This window comes from Sylvia atricapilla, chromosome 14 (assembly GCF_009819655.1).
Source record: "Sylvia atricapilla isolate bSylAtr1 chromosome 14, bSylAtr1.pri, whole genome shotgun sequence".
Classification (NCBI taxonomy): Eukaryota; Metazoa; Chordata; class Aves; order Passeriformes; family Sylviidae; genus Sylvia; species Sylvia atricapilla.
In genome coordinates this window covers 18750675-18770554 of record NC_089153.1, presented here as the reverse complement: position 1 = coordinate 18770554, position 19880 = coordinate 18750675, and the positions used below count along the sequence as shown (strand labels likewise).

General features: G+C 55.0%; 1 protein-coding gene across 2 annotated transcripts in view; it reads left to right on the top strand.

Annotated features, from left to right (window-relative positions):
• The window catches only part of PPP2R2B (protein phosphatase 2 regulatory subunit Bbeta), a 58564-nt gene extending 38981 nt beyond the window's left edge, over positions 1-19583 (top strand). For both annotated transcript variants that reach the window (XM_066329461.1, XM_066329462.1), the window contains 8 exons: positions 6675-6772; positions 7921-8086; positions 9354-9466; positions 13624-13801; positions 15372-15536; positions 16344-16513; positions 17027-17118; positions 17622-19583. In XM_066329461.1, coding sequence (XP_066185558.1) covers positions 6675-6772; positions 7921-8086; positions 9354-9466; positions 13624-13801; positions 15372-15536; positions 16344-16513; positions 17027-17118; positions 17622-17901 — 1262 coding nt within the window. In that variant the 3' untranslated portion in view covers positions 17902-19583. The remainder of the gene's footprint in view (positions 1-6674; positions 6773-7920; positions 8087-9353; positions 9467-13623; positions 13802-15371; positions 15537-16343; positions 16514-17026; positions 17119-17621) is intronic.
• Positions 19584-19880: the final 297 nt, after the last annotated feature.

Below are 19880 nucleotides of genomic sequence, written 5' to 3'. Positions count from 1 at the left end.
GAAGTTGCTGTGCTCTGTAGACCATGGTTTATCTCAGGTCTGGACTGTTAACTGAGGTAGCACCCGTGGACCTCTCCCAGCCCGCCCGGAGCTGGGGCTGTGTTGGGCTGTGGTGGGGCTGCTCTGGCTCTCCTGGCAGCAGCGTGTTCTGGGCACCCTGGAGCAGCTGTTGGTTTTCCTCACAAAGTGAGGGTTGTTTGCACTGCTGGAGAGATTCTTGGGTCCCAGGCAAATTGTCTTGATTTAGGTGCTGTTCTGCCACCTCAGGTGTGACATGTAACAGCTTAATAAGGTGTTCATAGCCTGACCAATTAAAAATTGCCATTAATCCAGAGTTAATGAGTTGTGCATCTTGATGCAGATAGCAGAGTTTTGTGTTGTGTGCATACCCAAGACCCACCAGGAGTGGTGGGCAAGGGCATGGGTGCTGGGTTGGGCAGGGGCCAGGGCAGCTGGGCCAAAGGCAGCTCTGCTTCCCTCCGTTCACTTCAGATGGGCTAAGTTGTGGCTCTGCCTGAAAGCTGCCCCTCACTTTCTTTTCTGTTTATTTATTCTGCTCCTGTTGATGACCCAGTCCAGGCTGCCTGGTCTCTGCTGGTGCACTGGGCTCTGGAGCAGTGCTTGCCCCAGTCTTCTCCTGTCCTTCCTTGGGCACCTGGGGCTGTGAGAGCCTCTGCTCCCTGAGAGTCTCTGTGCCAAACCCTTCCACGATGCTATTTCCTCCTGAGCTCTCCTTCCCAGCAGTTCCAGTAAATTACAGCTGGCCAGGATGGTGGAGTGATGTAAATTCACATTCTTGCACGTTGGCATTCTGAAATGGGTGCTCTGGTGGGGAAAGCTGAGTGACACGGGGGTTGCTGCCAGATGGGAGTTTCTTTGTCTAGGTTGGGTAGCACGAAATTACTCTGCTGTAACAAGGGCAGAGAAATTTGGACTGTGTCAGTATTTTTAGCTCTTCAATCTAGGAGAGTTATTCCATTTTGGGGAAGAGGAGCAGCTGCTGGTAGGTCTGCAGCATCATGTCGTGGTGACAAGGAGCAGAGAGCAGAGCTCAGCAGCGTGTCCAGCCCTGCCCAGGCTGCTGCAGGGTCCCGTGTGAGCCGTGACTGCAGCACACAGGGCTCGACACGGGCAAAGGGCTGGGCCTGCCCCTGGCTGGGAGGTGTTCAGCCATGGTGCTTTTCCACTCAGCCTGTCCTCGCTCCTTCGCCAGCCCTGGCTGGACTGGGATAAAGGGGTCGGGCAGGTGTTGTGCCATGCTGTGCCATGCCATGCCGTGGTTTGCTGTGCTCCACTTCGTGGTGTCAGCAAGCTGTGGTGTTTCAGGGCGTGTTGCTGATGCTCCAGATCCTTTCTGGGCTTAATGCAGTGGAATTGATTTCCGTTTCCCAGGCTATCATTCACCTCAGCAGGGGATAATCAATGCCGATCAATCGCATGTGATTTTGCATGCCATTAGACTGCAGTTTAACCTCTGCTGCCCTCTGCCCTCCCACCGCATGCCCCCACACGGTTTGGGGCAGGATTGATGGCCCAGGCTCCCCACACGACCCTGGACACGGTACCTAGCCCTCTTCTGGTGGGACTTGGATGCCACTTCCTTGTCCCCTTCAGCTCCATGGCCTTGCCCAGCTTTCTTCCTCTTCAGCCTCCTGTTTCTCTACCTGAGGGGCCCTGAAGTCATCCCCTCGCCCCTGTTTGAGTTGCTCTCTGACACTTTTACACTGGCAGGGGAGGGAGTTGCATTCCAGTGTTTGAATGAGCCTCTTGCTCTGGCTGTTGGGGTCGGGGCTGGGGCTCCAGCCCTGCTGCAGCTGCCGGCTGTGCTGGGTTAAATCTGACCTGGCAGAGGGCACAGAAGGGCCGGGTTCCTCCAGGGTGCTGTGCAGTGTCCAGGCCTGAGCATTGGTAGGTCCACAGCTCCCATCAAACTGCATGTGAAGCTCTGCCATGGACGTGAATTCCTCATCACTGACAGTGCCTTTCAGAGTGAACACTTTGCTAGCTCTTTTTTCATTTGTTTTAAGAGAGGCAGACAGAAAGGGAGACCAAGGAGGTCTCTTTTAAACATTGAAATGTAGTGTCACCATTTCCTGAGCCTGTCACTGAGGGTCACACCTGGGAGTCCTCCTTGAGAGACTGAGGGCTGTGCTGCATTATTCAGTTGTAATTCTAAGGTTTGTGTCCTTCTCAAAACCACTTTCTGAGCTCAGGGTCCGTCTCCTGCTGTGGGATTGGTGAGATGCAGAGAAGGTGGGATGCACTGACACCTCCACGGGGGATCTATGGGTGGACTTGTGCTCTGGCTCTCCCATTACCAGACTTTCCCTCCATATGCCTCTTAATTTTTCATTACCTCTTTGTGCTTTCTTCATCCACCTGAGCGGTTTCAGCTGTAGGTTTTGTTCTCATCTAACAGGGCCCATTGGTGTCCCCATTGGTTTCTCCCTCACGGCAGGCAGCAGCCAGGGGGTGGCTGTTGTGCTGTGCCTTGGTGGTGCTCCCAGTCAGGGGCCACTTCTCTGTCTCCTTGGCAAACCCATCACTCTCCTGGGGGGTCTAAGGGGGGATGAGGGATGTGGTTGTGGTGAGTTATTATCCCACACTTATCAGTATTAAACTCGATTTGGCAACTCTCAGCCTGGGATTTGAACGATCTAAATCCTTCCTTTGGCAGGCTGGTTTGCTGTTATTTATGGTGCTTCCCAATTTATTATCATCTGCAGCTGGGGGCTTTGTGTGTGGTGCTGTCCACGGAGTGATTTATGCACAGTGGAGAGAGCAGAGTGTCCAGAGCCGTGGCCCTGAGCCCTGAGAGCCCTGCTGTCCCCAGCCCCGGTGGGCAGAGCTGGGCAGGCAGGGCACAGCAGCCAGCCAAGGGCAGGGGCTGCCCCAGGAACACAGAGTTCTGTCTGGGGAAGGAGTTGGCTTCATGGTGTCACCAGCACAGTGCCGGGGTGTGGGGAGCTGTGGAAGGGTCTGGAGCACGAGTCTGATGAGGAGCAATTAGGGGGGCTCAGCCTGGAGAAAAGGAGGCTCAGGGGGCACCTTGTGGCTCTGCACAGGTCCCTGACAGGAGGGGACAGCCGAGGATCAGGCTCTGCTCCAGGGAACAGGGACAGGAGGAGAGGGAACGGCCTCAGTTCACCAAGGGAAGTTTAGGTTAGATATTGGAAAACTCCTTCCCTGAAAGGACTGAGCAGCCCTGGCACAGGCTGCAGCTGTGGGCCCACCATCCGTAGAGAGGTGTAACAGGGCTGTAGATGTGGCACCTGGGGACATGGGTTAGTGGTGACCTTGACGGTGCTGGGGGAATGGTTGGAGTTGATTTTGGGGCTTTTCCAGCCTAAATGATTCCATGATTGTGTGTGGACACAGACCTGTCTCTTGCCTCTTACCCCAAAGGAGGCATGTTCCTCTGGGAAAGCAGGCAGATCCCCTGGGGGGGCTGGGGGCACCTTCTGCCCAGAGGGTTTGAGTCCAGGGATGTCCCTGCCACCATGGAGTGGCTGTACTGCTGTGGCCTCCCGGGCTGGGCCAGGGGTGCCATCCTGTGTCCCTCGTGCTCCTGGCACAGCTGGGGGCACGTGTGCTGCCCTGTGGCCTCCCACCAGGACAGGCAGAACCAGGGCCCCTCTGCACGGAGCTGCTGCTGAGGCTGGAGCAGATGGATGTGCCAGGAGCAGGGATGATGTGCCTGGAATGCTCTGGGAACCAGGACAAGATGCTTGGGGTGCTCTAGGAGCAGGGATGATGTGCCTGGAATGCTCTGGGAACCAGGACAAGATGCTTGGGATGCTCTAGGAGCAGGGATGATGTGCCTGGGCGGCTCCAGGAGCAGGGAAGTGACGCCCAGCCCTGCCCTGGTGGGCAGAAGCAGAGGGGTGGCTGTGTGGGCAGCTCCCTGCTGCAGATCAGGCTGCTCCAGGGATCCGGGTCTCAGCACCGACTGCGCCTTCCCTAGTTTATCTTCTTTCTTTTTAATAAGAGATTCATTCCCTGTTCCTGGCAGAGAGCATGCCTTCCTCCACGCTGGGAGAGGGGGAGGGGGGTGTTGTAAATTTTCCCATTTTTCTGATAAAACTGTATCGCTACGGCGGAAATCAAATCCCATCTTGGATATTTTTAGCATGAGAGCGTGAAGGCACAGAGATGCTGAGGGAAGGGAGGATGGGAGGGGAGGGAGGACGGCGGGCTGGGTCTCCATGGAAACTGTTTGCTTTAAATTCCCTCATTGGGGCACTGAGTGTGTAGGAGGTGATGAAGGAAATGAAAAAGCAAAAAAGAGGCAAGGATTTTTTCCTTTCTGTTGTCACAAAACTGCTGAAGGAACCTTCGGAGAAAGGGGCATAAATTATTGATCACCTCAACACGAATCCATGTGCATTTTCATTAGTAACCAGCCTCTCGAGGGCAGCAGATGGGGTGTGCAGCAGCCGTGACTGACCTCTGGTTTGTTCAGAGACACCCTTGGAAAGGAGCTGGTGCCACTCTGTGCTCCTGAGCTGTCACCTCCGTGGGACTCCCCCATCTGCCCTCGGGAAGTCCTGTGCCAGGCTGCTGGTACTGCCCAGACACACCAGGGAAAGGAGCCCAGACCATGGGTGCTGGGGGAATGATACTTCTGTCAACTGGATTTGGGCTTGGGTTGGATATTTCTACTCAGGAGAGGGTTTTTTTTTTTTAATATTTAGAGTATTTTTTTAACATATGGAAAGTGTTGTTGGCCAGGCTCTGTTGGTATCCTTGTCTGAAATCCTGAGGATGGGCATGAGTACACAGCAGGTCTGGGAGGAGCTGTGGACCTGAAACCCCTTTCTGTGTGGGTGCAGTGTAAATGGGTGCTGGGCTGGGGTGGCTCAGGGGTGTCTGTGGTGCCTGGGCCTGGTGTATCAGACCACAGCCCTGCTCACAGGCTGGTGCATTAGATCATATCTGAAAAATGCCTCACTGCAGCACACTAAGTTATTTTTAATTCATTGAAAAGGGAATGACCTAAAACTAGCAGCTGGTAATGGAGAGGATTAAATAGAGCAAAACAGGTACATTTTCAACTGAGTAATTTTAGAAGGAAGCAGCATGTCTCATTATGAGGTGCACGTTAGCCCTGCCCAGCCACAGCCACTGAGTGCCCTGGCTGCTACCGGAGCCGTTCCCAGGCTGTTCCCAGTGCCATCCATGGGACACCTTGGTGACACCAGGCTCAGCCCTGACACCTCACCAATGCTCTCCAGGGTGGGGGTCACCTGCTGCAGGACAGAGAACCTCTGTGTGAGCCAGGGTTGGGCTGGAGCTGCTGAGCCAGGCTTGGTGCCAAACACAGAATTTCGGTGCTTGAAGGTGTGTGACTTTGCTCTGGCTCCTGTCAGCAGCAGTTACTGTGGTTGCAGTTACCTGTGGGAACGGGAGACTGCTTTGGGTTGGCTTCCCAGGGATGTGTTTGTTCTCATCTGTGTTAGACCCAATTCCATGAAACTGCAGATTGGGTTCTGGTTCTGCAGGACTGTAACCCTGCCAGGGCTGGTGCTGCAGAGCGAGAAGGGCAGGGAATGCAAACCCAGGAGCGAGCCGGCAGCTGTGACAGCCAAGTGCTGTTCATTGCAGAATCCATCCTGCACCCAGTGCTGAGGGTCCAAGGCTGCACTCATTCTTCCAGTTCCCCAGCTTTGTGCTGGTGGAGTGTGGCTCCCCAGGCAGTGGATGAGCACCAGTTGGGCACTAATTGCCGTGGAATTAACCTCTGACATTCTTCTAAAAATAGGCCAAATAAATCCAATCATTAGCAGCTCCTGCCTGCGTTGCCTCAAGGGTAAACACTGCAGATTAAAGCGTTTGCAGTTACAGGTCTCTGTGTCCCCTGGCTTCTCCTGCCACTGAGCCCAGAACCCTGGAGATGGCACCTTGGTTTCTGGGGGAGTGGTGTGAGTGCAGTGGCTTTTTGGCCGATGGAGGGCTGAAAGGCATCACTTTAGTTTTCCTTGGTAGGCGATGGTAGATTCAGCAATGGGCAGAGGAAAGCAGCAATGTAGATGTGGTCACCTGAGCTGTTCTACCTGGGGAGCTCAGAGAGAGAGCACAAAGGTGTCTGTGCCCTCTCCTCTGAGGGTGAAGGCAAACCTCCAAACAGAGGGTGGCAGAGGGTGGCACAAGAGCCAGGAGGGAACAAGATCTGCCCGTCAGCCAGGTGCTGAGATGAGATGCTGGGGGCACCATTGGCACCAAGCCCTCCCCAGGTCACAGGAATTGATCATGTCACCCCAAGTGACACCCTTGGGAGCTCCCCAAGGCACGAGGAGAGTGTGCTGTGCCATGCTGTGCCATGCTGTGCCGTGCTGTGCCATGCTGTGCCATACTGTACTGCCCAGCCCTGTGCCCCTGCTGCTGACAGTGGTCCTCAGGCTGCATTTAGCACAGGAACTGGAAATCCCACTGGAACCAGTGCTGGGGCACAGGCCAGGGCAGGGGGCAGGAGCACCAGGCAGGTCTGGGCTGATGCCAGCACAGCTCTGCAATGCTGAGCCCGTTCAGTGTTAGAGACGATGGAAATCCAGGGATTTCTGGAGATGCCACAGGGCACAGAGCACCCACAAGGCATGGAGCTGTATGGTGCTTTCTGGATGCCTGTGGAAGTTAGGCTGCAGTTACTTAAATTGTCTTTGTCTTCTCTTTACCAGCTGACATCATCTCCACAGTTGAGTTCAACCACACTGGGGAGTTACTGGCAACAGGGGACAAAGGGGGCCGGGTTGTAATATTTCAGCGTGAGCAGGAGGTAAGTGCCAGTGAATGCAAAATGCATTTTATCCTTTTAACTGAAGCGTCCTGCTGTTCCCTAATCCGCCCGTGTCACTCCTAAGCCCAGAGCTCTCCTGGCATACTATGAGCTGAAAAGCAGCTATTAGCATCAGCAGGGCCAGATTTCCTCCTGCCACACACCTCCCAAACATCGCATTGCCTGCGTTCTTCTGCTCCAGCTGGGACCAGGCAGCACATCTGAGTGTGTGACCAGTGCCCATCCTGGAGATGACACCACCTCAAGAACCCCTCATGCCACCAAAATTCTGGAAAGTGTAGATGGATGCAACAATTACGTTTCCCTTCCAAAACTTTGCCCAGGAAGTGTTTTGCAAATGCTTTGTTGGGAGCTGGAGGTTGTGGCTGCCAGAGAAGTGTGTGTTGAGCCCTCGGCCCTGCACTGGTGGGCACCTGGCCAGCCTGGCTGGGGGAGCTGTGCCAGCTCCTGCTGCCTGGGACAGTCCCCACCATTCCAAAGCTGTCCCAGTTTTCTGCTCTGGCCTGAGCTGGCAGGGCCTGTTCTCAGCTGTGCTGGAAGGAATGCATCAGACCTGGGCATGAGATGTGTCATGGTCCAATGATGGTTTTAAAGTTTTCTCAAAGTAAAAGCTTTAAAATTATTTCTACATATGCTGAAGAGAACTCAGTGGTTAACCGTCACGTGTATAGATACTTCATCAGCCTTTCCATCAGTATTTCATTTCTCCTTTTCCTCTCATTTCATTATTCTACTGCTTTTCTTGAACTTTAAGCCTCCAGCATCACTCTGAATATATCCACTCAGCTCCTGCTCAAGGGGAGATGTGGGGCTTCACTCACCCACCCACCCAAACCAAGGCTGCCCACCCTGTACGTGGAGCTGCTGCCAGCAGCTCTTCTGTGCCTGGGCTCAGCAGCTGGCAGCAGCTGGCACTCGGTCCCAGCCGTTCAGCAGGGACAGACGGTGGGGTGAGATCTGTTCCTGCTCCATTCCCTCTCCATTCCCTCTCTGTTTCCACCCCATTCCCGCAGAGCACACAGCAGCTGTGGTGTCCCAGAGCCGTGCCCGGGCATCCAGCCCCGTGCTCAGTGTCCCCACTGTCCCCAGCCCTGGGTCAGCTGCTCCCTGTCCCTGTCCCTGTGCAGAGCAAGAACCAGCCCCACCGCAGGGGAGAGTACAATGTCTACAGCACCTTCCAGAGCCATGAGCCGGAGTTCGATTACCTGAAGAGCCTGGAGATTGAGGAGAAGATCAATAAGATCCGATGGCTGCCACAGCAGAACGCCGCCTATTTCCTGCTCTCCACCAATGGTACGTGGTGGCCCAGGCCGGTCTCCAGCACAGGCAGAGGCTCCCCTGTGCTTTGGGGAAAGGTTCCTTAAACCCCTCCCTGCAGGGTAACACTGCTGTCCTGGGGGAAGGTGTCTGGCAGAGCTCAATCCCTGTGCACCAGCTGTATTTCATGGCAGCCCCACCCTTTAGGGGAGAGAGGGAGGCTTCTGACCTGCCAACAACTGACATTTTTTAATCTCTGGATCCTGGGAATTTTATTTTTTTTTTAAAGACAAACTGCAGATGTTTTATTTCAATTTGCAGTTGTGTCCAGCTCAGCAGTTCCATGTTATGTTCTGATAAATATCATGAGGACCTAGGAATATTACTTGGGATGAATGGGACCTTAAGATGGATGTGACTTAATTACTTCAGGAGAAAAGGAGGGGTCTAATTATCTTCCATAACCAACTTACTTTGTGTTGTAGAATTGACTCTATTGATCATTGTAATAAAATTCAAAGACTTATTAAACTCGTTTGGGGGAGAATCATTGAAATGCAATGAAGATTAATTATACAGCATAATGTTCTGTTAATTGAGTTTTTAAATAGTTTTTTGATTAACAGGGATATTACCCTTCCATTAGGGTGGTGTTCCATATGCAGGCAGGTTATCAAAACAATTAGTTTGGAAATACTCCTGTGTTATACTTTTGTTTCATTTTGTTCTTACTATTACACTAACATTTTATAGTGAACCCCCCCAAACCAGAGCATGTTAATAAAAACAAAATTAATTGGCACTGCTTTGGAGTTGCTGTGTAGGAGAGAAAATGAAGATGGATGATGGGGTTTTGTATGAAACCTGGTGGAAGTGATGATAAACTATGTGTGGAGTCCCTGCCATAAGAGAGTGAAAACCCACCATTATTCACAAAAAGCCCACGTGTTCCCGGTGTTCCTTCTGCGGGGGCTCTGTGGCTCAGGGGGTGGGACTCTGGGAGGAGACAGCCTTTAGCCCTTTAGTCCTGGTGTGTGCTGGGCTCTGCACGGTTCTGCATGGGGAGTGTCAGCATGGCTCTGGGGAGCTGCAGCCCCCCGTCGTGTCTCAGGGATGTGCCCAGTGCCCTGCGCTCTTTGCTGCTCTGCACCAGCAGCTTGCTGTGGGCACGGGAACATCTACCACGGCTTCCAGCACCTGGCATGGGAGACACGGGAGGATTTTGCAGCTCTGTGGCCTTGGCGTGTCCATCAGTGGGTGGCTCGGGGAGCAGCCACACGATGCTGTCCTCTCTCCCCCCCAGATAAGACTGTGAAGCTGTGGAAGGTCAGCGAGCGGGACAAGAGGCCGGAGGGATACAACCTCAAGGATGAGGATGGCCGTCTCCGAGACCCCTCCATGATCACCGTGCTGCGGGTGAGTGTGGGGCCCCCTGAGGAGCTGCTCCCGGCAGGGTCTGGGGTGGGAATTGCTGCTGCTGTCCCGTGTGCTGGGGTGATGCGCTGCCATCCTGCCGCTGTCTGTTGGTGCTGAAAGGTGTCCTTGCACCAAAGGACCAAAGGCAGGTGCTGTGGCTGGGGCACGGCCATGGGAGTGCCTGAGGGAGCTGCCGGGGTGCCTGGGCTGTGCTGATGCTGGCAGAGGTGCTGCCAGCGTTGTGTCCCATGTCTGGTACCCCAGTGCCACAGTGGGCTGTGCTGCCATGGGTGGGCACATCCCAGTCAGGAGGCAGGGCAGAAGCTCCCCAGCCTGGACCATTCCCAAATGTAGCTGCTGCTATAGGAGCAGAAGTACTTCCTCCAAATGAGTTTTCCTCCTGGTCATGACATTAATCATACCAGCTTGTCATTTATTAACACCCTGTCAGAGTTTGCATTTTGAGTACTTGTGGGTTTTGTATTTATACATATAAAATTGTTATTATGACTCTGCTTGCCTCACTTTGTGGGTCCCAGTTCCATTGTGTGTGAAGCCATTGAAAACTCTGGGCAGGCAGTTCATTCTTGTCTCTGTATAGGGTTGCTCCTGGTGACTGGCAGCATTTTTCTTTACCGAGAAAGAGAGCATTTATTTCATGTAGATGTGTATCTGCTGTTATGTTTCAGGCAGCATTTCCAGCCTGACAGGCTGATACCTGACAGCCTGTTGGAGAGGTTTGCTCAGTGCCTGGCTGTCGGAGCTGTGGCTGTCAGCCCTCGGCAGGTTGGGAGGCAGGGTTTGGAAAGGCAGCAGTGTTAGGAGTGTTATCCCAGGTGGTGCTTCCTTCTCTGCTCAAACACACCGGGGAGGCCCTGGGATTTCTTTCTCCCGTGTGGAAAGTCATACTGAAATATCAGAGAACTGAACAGGGTCGGAGCCCACCCGCTGCCTGGAAAGTTTCAGTTTGTTTTACTCTCAGCCCGTGCCCTCCTGGCCGCAGCTCAGGGCTGGGAGGATGGAGGAGCTGCTCTTCGGTGCCTGTCACTGCCCGGGGCTGGGCGCTGCCGTTCCTGCTCCTGGCCAGCAGCCAGCAGAGGCACGGGCCACCGGCAGGTCAAATACGTGTTAGAGCTCGGTGTGATGCTTATTGGTGTCTGCTGCGCCGTGCCTGTGGTCCCTGAGGACAGAGCATTGAGGCGCCTTCCACCAGTCCTATTTGATCTAATGTTTTGGTGATTTGACTTAGACAGGTATTTACATAGCTATAACCGTTTTGCTGCAGCTTTGTGTAAATCTGATGTGCAATTGTCCTGTGATGGGTGTGCTTTGAATTAAAGCCACATCCATCCATGGTTTAATTTTCAACCACAGACAAATGAAAAAGGGTTTTTAATTCACCGTGCTGCCATAATTTCTCACCCATTGGCTTAATGGTTTAAATGCACTTGATGAGCATCATCCTCTGAGGAATTTCTAACCCACGTAGTGCAAAAGGAATATTTAACTCTGCTCGGGCTGTGTAGTGAGGTGTTTGCTGTCATTAGAAGAGCTCTGCTGATTTGAATCACCCCAGTCACGCAGCTGCAAGCCTTTGACCTTGTGTAACTGCCTCAGTGTGCTGCGAGTACCAGCGGCTGTACCTGTGCCTGGGATGCAGGAGGAGATAATTAACACAATTATCCTGGGCTTAAACCTTTCCAAAGAGAGGATGTGTTGGCTCTGGTCCTTCACAGCTGGGCAGTTTGGGGTGATACCCAGGTGCCCCCAGGGCTGGCAGGCACTGGGAGCTGTGGGCACTGCTGCAGGCTGTGCTGCTGCTGGGAGTGCAGGGGACAGGGCATGGTGTGCCTGTGTCCTCGTGTTGGCAGTTGTCACAGAGCCCTCTCTTTAGAGCTGCCACTTCACTCCCTCAATTCCAGCAAATTCCATCATGAATCCTGGTTTGTGCCTCCCCTTTTGCCAAAGCACTCAGATTTCTTGGACCCTGTGTGCAGTTTCCCAGGGAGGCTGTGCCCCACTGCTGTGGTTCCCCTGGCAGCAATCCCAGAGTGGCTGTGATGGGAGATGCCCTGGGGGAGGTATGCTGTGCTGCTGCTGCCTTTCTGCCTCTGCAAAGAGATTTGCCTCTTTTCCTTGTACACTTCTGCAGAGCGTTTCTGTGACAAGGCAGGGACAAGAGATGGAAGCAGCATCTCCATCAGCTACGTGGACAAGCAGTGAGGCAGAAGCTTTGTCCTCCAGCAGGAAGGTCCCTTCTGCATGTCACAGGGCAGGTTGAATGTGACAAAATTCTCAGCAGCATGAAGTCGTCAGTCTGCCATTAAAGTAGTGTTTGATGCTCATTTTGTCTGCAAAATGCAAAGCTTGAGGTGGCATTGGGCAGTCACCGAATGTAACTTCTGTAGGTAGGAAACAAATGCTGGGGAGTATGAGGAGCTCAGCTGCTGGAGGAGCTCAGCTGGGGCAGGTGGAAAACTCACTGGATTTGTGCCTGAGCACTTGCTCTACTCCCTGATTTGCCAGGGACTGGATTACAGTTTCCTTCTCGGAGACTCAAGGCTGGGGTCAATCCGAGCTCCAGCTTGACTAATCCCACTGGAGCAAATCCTGTGGAGCACGCTGAGCTCTGGCCATGCTGGTGGAGCAGGGGGTGGGCTGGGGGAGCAGGGCTGCACAGCTGCCCGCTGCTCTGGATTATTTATTGGGATTTTTTATGGCTGCTGCTCTGGCTCAGCTTGGGATTTCAGTGTAAGTCCAGTGCAGCCCATTGTGCCCAGAGGGGTTCCATGGAGGTAACTGGCAGCAAAGTTTTCCTCTCCACTGCACAGAAATGTGTGGGTGGTCCTAGTGCAGTCTGCCCTGTCCCAATCACACCCTTTGGGAGTTTCTGGCCTCTGGTGTGTCCTGTGAGGATTCCCAGCAATGCTTTCACCTCGGGTGCAGGTGGTTGTGTCTCATCCTGCTGCAGGGCTGTATGGAAGTTCCATGTCCCCACCTGATCCCCAGGAAGGGGCAGCTCAAACCTGGTCCACGTGGGCCATGGGCTTTGGGAGGTTTGTGACTGTGCCATCCCAGGAGCTGAGCCCTTGATCCTTTCCCTGGGATATTGACCTGTGATTTACTAATGCTGCTGCATGTGGCACCTCTGGGCAGAGGATGAGGCATTCCTGGGAAATGCTGAATCCCTGCGTTCCACAGGCCACGTCCATCAGGGCAGTGTCCCTGACACGGAGAGCTTGGCCATGCAGAGCTGTTCTGCAGGGAGGGTTTGGTGACATGGCAGACCACTGTCTGTCTGATGGGGACAGGGGCAATACTGACGCCACGTCCCCTGTGCCGTGGCCCTTCTCTCAGCACTGCAGGTGGCAGGAGGATGCTCAGTAGCAGTGGTAGGAAGGGGCCAGCACATGCCAGCTCTCTCCACTCCAACCATCAAGAAAATGAGTTTCAAAGCTCAGGAAAGGGTTAGTGTCTCATTAACTCAGGACAGTGGAAGCCTTCAGCAGACACAGGGAGAGGAATCGAGTGTCATGTGCTCACAGTGACTGGGATGTCTTCTGCAGGAGGTACCTGCTGAAAGCAGGAATCAAAATTAAGATTTAATTTGTTTTAAATGAAAAGTGACTGGCATTGTCCCCTTTCTGGAAACAGAAAGTAATTGAATTTATTAGTGTTTTATTTTCTTTGACATAGTCTTTCTGTGTACTTGATGTGCTTTGTTACACTGAATTACCATTTAATAATGGGTGTGTGTGACACCAGAGCCTGCCCTGAGGTGGGCTCTGGGGCTGGAGCAGGGATGCACAAGGAGGTCTCTGCTGTTCAGTGTTGTGGCACTGCTGATTGATCTGGGTGGGTTGGGCAGAAGCTGACTTGGCCTGGGCTTCAAAACCCCACAAGAACCAGTTCCAGTTGCTGTCACATTGTCCCATTTGTTGGTGTCTGCACCATGGCTGAGGCCTGGCTGGCAGCTGCCCCCCTTGACTGTCCCGAGCCAGGGTCCCCAGTGCTGCAGGCGTTAGGTGTCCCTGGAGAGCCTGTTGGGAGTGGGTGGGGGGAGGCACAGGCAGCCAGAGCTCTGTGCGGGCATCCCCCTGCCAGGTGCTGGCTGGACACTGTCCCTGGGTGCTGACACTCTGCTCCTCACCCTGCAGGTGCCCGTGCTTCGGCCCATGGACCTGATGGTGGAGGCCACCCCCCGCAGGGTGTTTGCCAACGCTCACACCTACCACATCAACTCCATCTCCGTCAACAGCGACTACGAGACCTACATGTCTGCGGACGACCTCAGGATAAACCTGTGGAACTTTGAAATCACTAATCAAAGTTTTAGTATCCTTTGGTGCGTGTGGCTCTGGGGACGGCCCTGGGAGCCAGTGAGGTGCAGCCCCAGGGGAAGCAGCCAGGCTGTGCCCACAGCTGTGGGGCTGGGGACAGGGCAGGCAGTGCAGCAGCTCTCAGCCCCACAGCCGGTTGTGGTGCCTCACTGCAGGAGCCTCACCCTCTGCGGGGCTGGCAGGGGCTCAGGAGCAGGAAACAGTGCTGCCTGCTGTGCATCTCACTGCGGGGCACTGAGGGTCCCCAGGCCCCTGTGTCACTCTCAGGGCACTGCCTCTCCTCTCTGCCTGCGTCAGGCTGTGTCCAGATGAGGCATCCCGCACTCACAGGAGCTGCTCCCTGCACGGCACAGGGCTCAGCTGGCATTGCCACCGCCGCTGCTGTCACCCGAGGTGTGGGTGACACATTTCTGAATTTGCCTGCAGGGTCTGGTGGGCAGGCAGAGGGGGGTCTGCAGGCGATGGAGGAGACAGATGCCTTGGGGAAGATGGAGCACGAGCCGTGCAGTCCCTGTCACTCCCTGCAGCGGGTGACAGGCTGCCAGTCACCACTCTGCAAATGAGGTTGTGACAGTCACTTGTAACAGGCACATCGGAAATAATAAACAGGGCACGAATCATTGGTGGTGTTTATATGGTGTTTCCTGCTGAGAAATCCCTGGGGCATGATTTAGGCAGATGGAGAGGATTTCAGCAGTCACAGGCGTGTGGCTGTGGGAGCTCTGAGTGGCTGCAGGAGAGCAGGGCTGTGGTGCCTGCTTATTTGCAGGGATCAGGGTGAGGAGTACTGAATCTGTGTCACACCTCAGGGAGTTCACATGGCCTGAGGGACTTAGACAGGGCTTTTCTGTAGATTTTTGTGCCCTGGGCTCTACTGCCATTGCTGTTTTCAGTATGGTTACTCACCATGCCACAACACTGCACTAAAAGACATTTACTGAGGCCTGGGGAAGGCAGATCAGGTCTCACGCCCCACAGAGGGTCTTCCAGCCGTGGTGCCAGAGCTGGGGCTCCCAGCTCAGCAGGAGACATGCTGGATCTTGGCTTTCCCCTGCTGGAGTGGGCTGGTCCCCCAGCTGTGCTTTTGCCGTGAAGGTGATGCCTGCCCAGAACCCACGGTTTGCTTGGGCTGAGGGGCAGCCTCGGTGCCCTGAGACATCAGCAGGAGGCTGTGCTGGGCTGGGTTGGGTTGTGCTGGGCTGGGCTGGGCTGTGCCGGGCTGGGCTGGGCTGGGCTGGGCTGGGCTGGGCTGGGGCTGGGCTGGGCTGGGCTGGGCTGGGCTGGGCTGGGATGGGCTGGGCTGGGCTGGGCTGGGCTGGGATGGGATGGGATGGGCTGGGTTAGGCTGGGCTGGGCTGGGCTGGGCTGGGCTGGGCTGGGCTGGGCCGTGCCGGGATGGGCTGGGATGGGATGGGATGGGATGGGATGGGATGGGCTGGGCTGGGATGGGATGGGATGGGATGGGATGGGCTGTGCCGGGCTGGGCTGGGTTAGACTGGGCTGTGCTGGCTTAGGCTGGGCTGCGCTGCACTGCACTGTGTGGGCTCCTTGACCGGCCCTGCCAGACATCGTGGACATTAAGCCAGCCAACATGGAGGAGCTGACCGAGGTGATCACAGCAGCCGAGTTCCACCCGCACCACTGCAACACCTTCGTGTACAGCAGCAGCAAGGGCACCATCCGCCTGTGCGACATGCGCACGGCCGCGCTCTGCGACCGCCACGCCAAGTGTGAGTGTGCCCTGCCCTGGGGCACGGGGCTGCGATGGTGGTGCCTGCCCCACACCTTGTCACGGCAGGGAGCGCTCCCCTGGGCCTGGGGCTGCCCCACACCTTGTCCGCTCTCCCCGGGTGCCGTCCCCACGGCCCCACCCTCACCTGAAGGGCATCCCAGGGCTCCGCGGCTGCCCGGGGTGGGAGCGGGCACACGGAGCTGCTGCAGGCAGGGCAGCGCCCGCTCGGTGCCACAGAAAGTAGGTTTGTTGTGTAAGAGAGATTTAGTGCTCAGAAATCTTCTCCGTGAGCTCAGCAGCCCAGATCTGCTTCTGCAGCAGGAGCAAAGCCACACAAAAGCCTTCAGCCCAAAGCAAAAATAGCTGCCCCAAGCTCCTGCCCGGCCACTGGCTTTGGTTCACAGCCCCTCCCAGGGACGGGGCAGCAGCAGCTGTGTGCTGAGCCCCCATCCTGGCATCTCCTCTGTGTGTGTGTGTGCTGGGAGCCTGCTCATGGCACTGCCAGTGTGCTGGGACCCCTGTGCCAGCAGAGCCCCTGCTGCCGCCAGTGCAGGCGCTGAGGAGGGTCCACGGGTCCCACAGCAGAGCAGGTGGCCATGGCCCTACTGCCCGTTCCCAGAGGCACCCAGTGGCAGGGACACCAGGGCCTCACGACTGACCTGCTGTGAGCAACAGGGACATCTCCTGGGTTCAGCTGCTTTCTGCCTGCCTGAGATCTTTGTTTTTTCTTTTTGCTGTCACTTTTTTTATGGAAAAAAGCTCCCACCTTAGTTAATGCTGGGGCTTTTTCTTTCCTCTTGCACAGTTTTTGAAGAGCCCGAAGACCCAAGTAACCGGTCATTTTTTTCTGAGATCATCTCCTCAATCTCTGATGTCAAATTCAGCCACAGTGGAAGGTACATCATGACCCGGGACTACCTCACTGTCAAGGTGTGGGACTTGAACATGGAGAACCGGCCCATTGAGACCTACCAGGTGAGTGTGGCACAGCCACAGCAGCAATGGGGCACCCACAGAGTCCCTTCCTGAGCCACATGTTGGGCCAGTGGGTACAAACCTGTTGTGTGGGAGCTTTATGCCTGTAGATGGTGGAAAGCAGAGTTGTTAAATGTGGCCTCAAGTGGCATGGTGAGTTGTCACCATGTCCCCAGGCAGGGGTGGGCGAGCAGAGAAAACTCAGGTGCTGGCAGCTGGGAGAGCCAGGTGGGAGGCCTTGTGCAGAGCAGGAGCCCTGTCACTGTCACCCTTTGCCCGGGGATGTCCCCTGGCACTGCCTGGTGGTGCCCAAGCCCTGTGCAGGGTGTGTCTGGAGGTGCTTAGGGAAGAATGGTGGCTGTGGGAGGGCACAGGATGCCAGGCAGTGCCCACCACTGCCAGCCTGGCTGTGTGAGCGTGGGGCTGGGCTGGCTGCACCAGCCAGGTGAGTCTGCCAGTCCCTGGGCTGTGCTGGTCAGTGTGGGGGCCTCACCCTGTCCCTCCCACTGGCAGGTCCACGACTACCTGCGGAGCAAGCTGTGCTCACTCTACGAGAACGACTGCATCTTTGACAAGTTTGAGTGCGTCTGGAACGGGTCTGACAGGTGAGTGAGTGTGTGGTGCTGTGGCTGCATTCAGCCCAGGGATGCTCCCCGTGGTTGGGGGGTCCCGTAGGCAGCCCCCTCCATGGCCTTTGGCCGGGTGTGGGGTCTGGAAAGGGGCAGCAGGGACCCCCTCAGCCTGTGCACGAGTGGGGGTGTCTGAGGGTCCTGCTCTCTCCTGGGCAGAATCAGCTCTGCCTCTCGGTCACCCACAGCTGGAGGAAGGTGGTGATGGGTCTAGCTCCAGATTGCCAGAATCAGGGAATGATGAGTATCCCAGTGTAACTTACACCGGGCTGGGTGGCAGGAGGCGTGTGAGCCCCTGGCAGGGCTGTCATGGTTTTTGTCTGAGCCGTCAGAGTGAGCTGACAAGGTACGACTGGGCCTGAGACAAATTCCAGTGCTTACCCAAACCTCATTATGCCTCTGAATGTTCAGTCTGCCTCTGGCCACCAGCAGTTTGCCTCTGAAAGGGTGTGAAAATCCTCTATCCCTCCCTGTCGCAGTGTCATCATGACCGGCTCCTACAACAACTTCTTCCGCATGTTCGACCGCAACACCAAGCGCGACGTGACGCTGGAGGCGTCGCGGGAGAACAGCAAACCCCGTGCCATCCTCAAACCCCGCAAGGTCTGCGTGGGGGGCAAGCGCAGGAAAGACGAGATCAGCGTGGACAGTCTGGACTTTAGCAAAAAGATCCTGCACACGGCCTGGCACCCCTCCGAGAACATCATCGCCGTGGCAGCCACGAACAACCTGTACATATTCCAGGACAAGGTTAACTAGGAGGACCAGGTGTTCTTTAGGAGTCTCATGTACTGATACCAGTAAACACAAGGTTTCGACTTGTTCCTTTTCTTTCTTTCTTTCTTTGTGTTCCTTTCCTTCCTGTTCTTTGTTCAGTTCCTGCTCTGCAGATGGCGGTTGTGCAGAGGAGCACTGGGGCACCCCGGCCCAGGGGCCACTGGGGGCAGCCCCCAGACACCAGATTTACACAGGGAGAGCTGAGACTTGTCACAGGGCAGTGTGAGGATGTCAGGCCTGGCTGTCCCGTGTCCCCAGGCGTGTCCTCAGGCAGTGCTGGGGTGGCAGAGGCGCTCTGCCGATGGCCGAGGAGGTGATGTGGAGGGGGCTGTCACCTGGGGAAGGGATTGGTGGGGTAACTAACACACCGCGGGCTCTGGCCAGCTCTGGTGGCAATGGTGCCACTCCAATTGCTTTAAACCTGACCCCAGAAATATTCCACCTGTTGTGTCGAAGATTGGAATGTTGCCTCCCTTTGCCATTTTCCACATTTGTCTTTTTATTACAATTATTTTGTGTTTTACCAACAGAGACAGCAAAACCAAACGTAAAATGGAAAAAGTTCAGTTTTGCAAAGGACAAACTTAAGGGGAGGGGGGTATGTGCTGCACCTCCAGCTGTGTCTGCTCCAGCCAGGTCGCCCCCCCAGCCCCCAGAACCCGCCTGAGGATTTGGCTTTGTAGATACTGTGGTGCCTTCTTTGGTATATGAAATACCTTTATAAACGATGCTTCCGACCTGCATTGATCGCAAACCAAACCAACCCTGGGCTCTGCTGCAGTTCTGGGCTTTGCTTTGGTCATTTTTCTCGTTCTGTTGTGAGCTCTTGCATGTCGTGACTGACTGTCTCTCTCTCTCTCTTTCTCTCTCTTTCTCTCTTTTTTAATTAATTTATTTATTTATTCAATTTTTTTAAAGATAATGTATAAGTTGCTAATTTATGACCTAAAAAAAGAATTCAACTGTATATTGCTGTTAGCCCCTGACTGTGTCAGAGACAGGCTGTTTGCAGTCCTACATTATAATAACAATGATAATAATAATAAAACCAGTAATTCTTTCTCTTTGCATGGCGAGGCTGCCTCTTTCTACTCTACAGACTGGTCAGGTCCCTCTTTACTTGAGCAGCTGTTCAATAAAACCAGATTGACTGTATTTCTGTAAACCTGAAAACTGCTCCTGCAGCAAGAAGCAAATGAAGTCAATTACAAAATTCAACACCATCACTTCAGCAGTGTCTCCTCGAGGGTGACCCTGTTGCCATCCCTCCCGAGGGGCACCCACAGCCTTCAGGGATGGGACACGAGTCCCCGAGGGCCAGGTGTCCCCGGGCCAGCCTCTCTGCGGGCACCGTGAGGATCGTGGCACGTCCCGGCCAGGGAAAGGAACTGCTCCACGCCCACAGAGCTCACGGACCTCGTGGAAAACCAGCAGCTGTGGGGAGGCAGCGGCCCCCGTGTGCCACCTTCAGAGGAGCCATTCCGAGGGAAGAACAAAGTGCACTGGCTTATGGATTTATTCCACGGGATGGCTTTCAGGAGTAACTTTTTTTTTAATGAAGTGGTAAAATAGCAAGAGTAAATGAACCATTTTTTAAGAAAATGCTCCTTTTCGGTTCTGTAAGGAAAGCCTGCGGTGTCAGAAGTAAAGTTGTCCCAAACGTGTCCGTGTGCAGTGGGTGCTGTTGTGCCTCTCGCGGCTCCGCGGTGTCCCAGGGCTCCTGGCTCAGGCGCTGCCAGCGCCGGGCCTTTGAGGGGTGACCAGAGGAGCCCCAAGCCCTCGGGGTCCCTCTGAGGTGTGGGACAGCGGGGGCACTGTGGAATGGTCCCCCAGTGCACAGGAACCTCGGTACCTGATCCAGCCCTGGAGGGAGCTGCCGGCCCCCTCCCCGGTCCCTGTCCTGAATTCAAACAGCAGCCCTTAATTAGCAGCTGCAGGGCACGGACTGTGCGGTCAGGGAG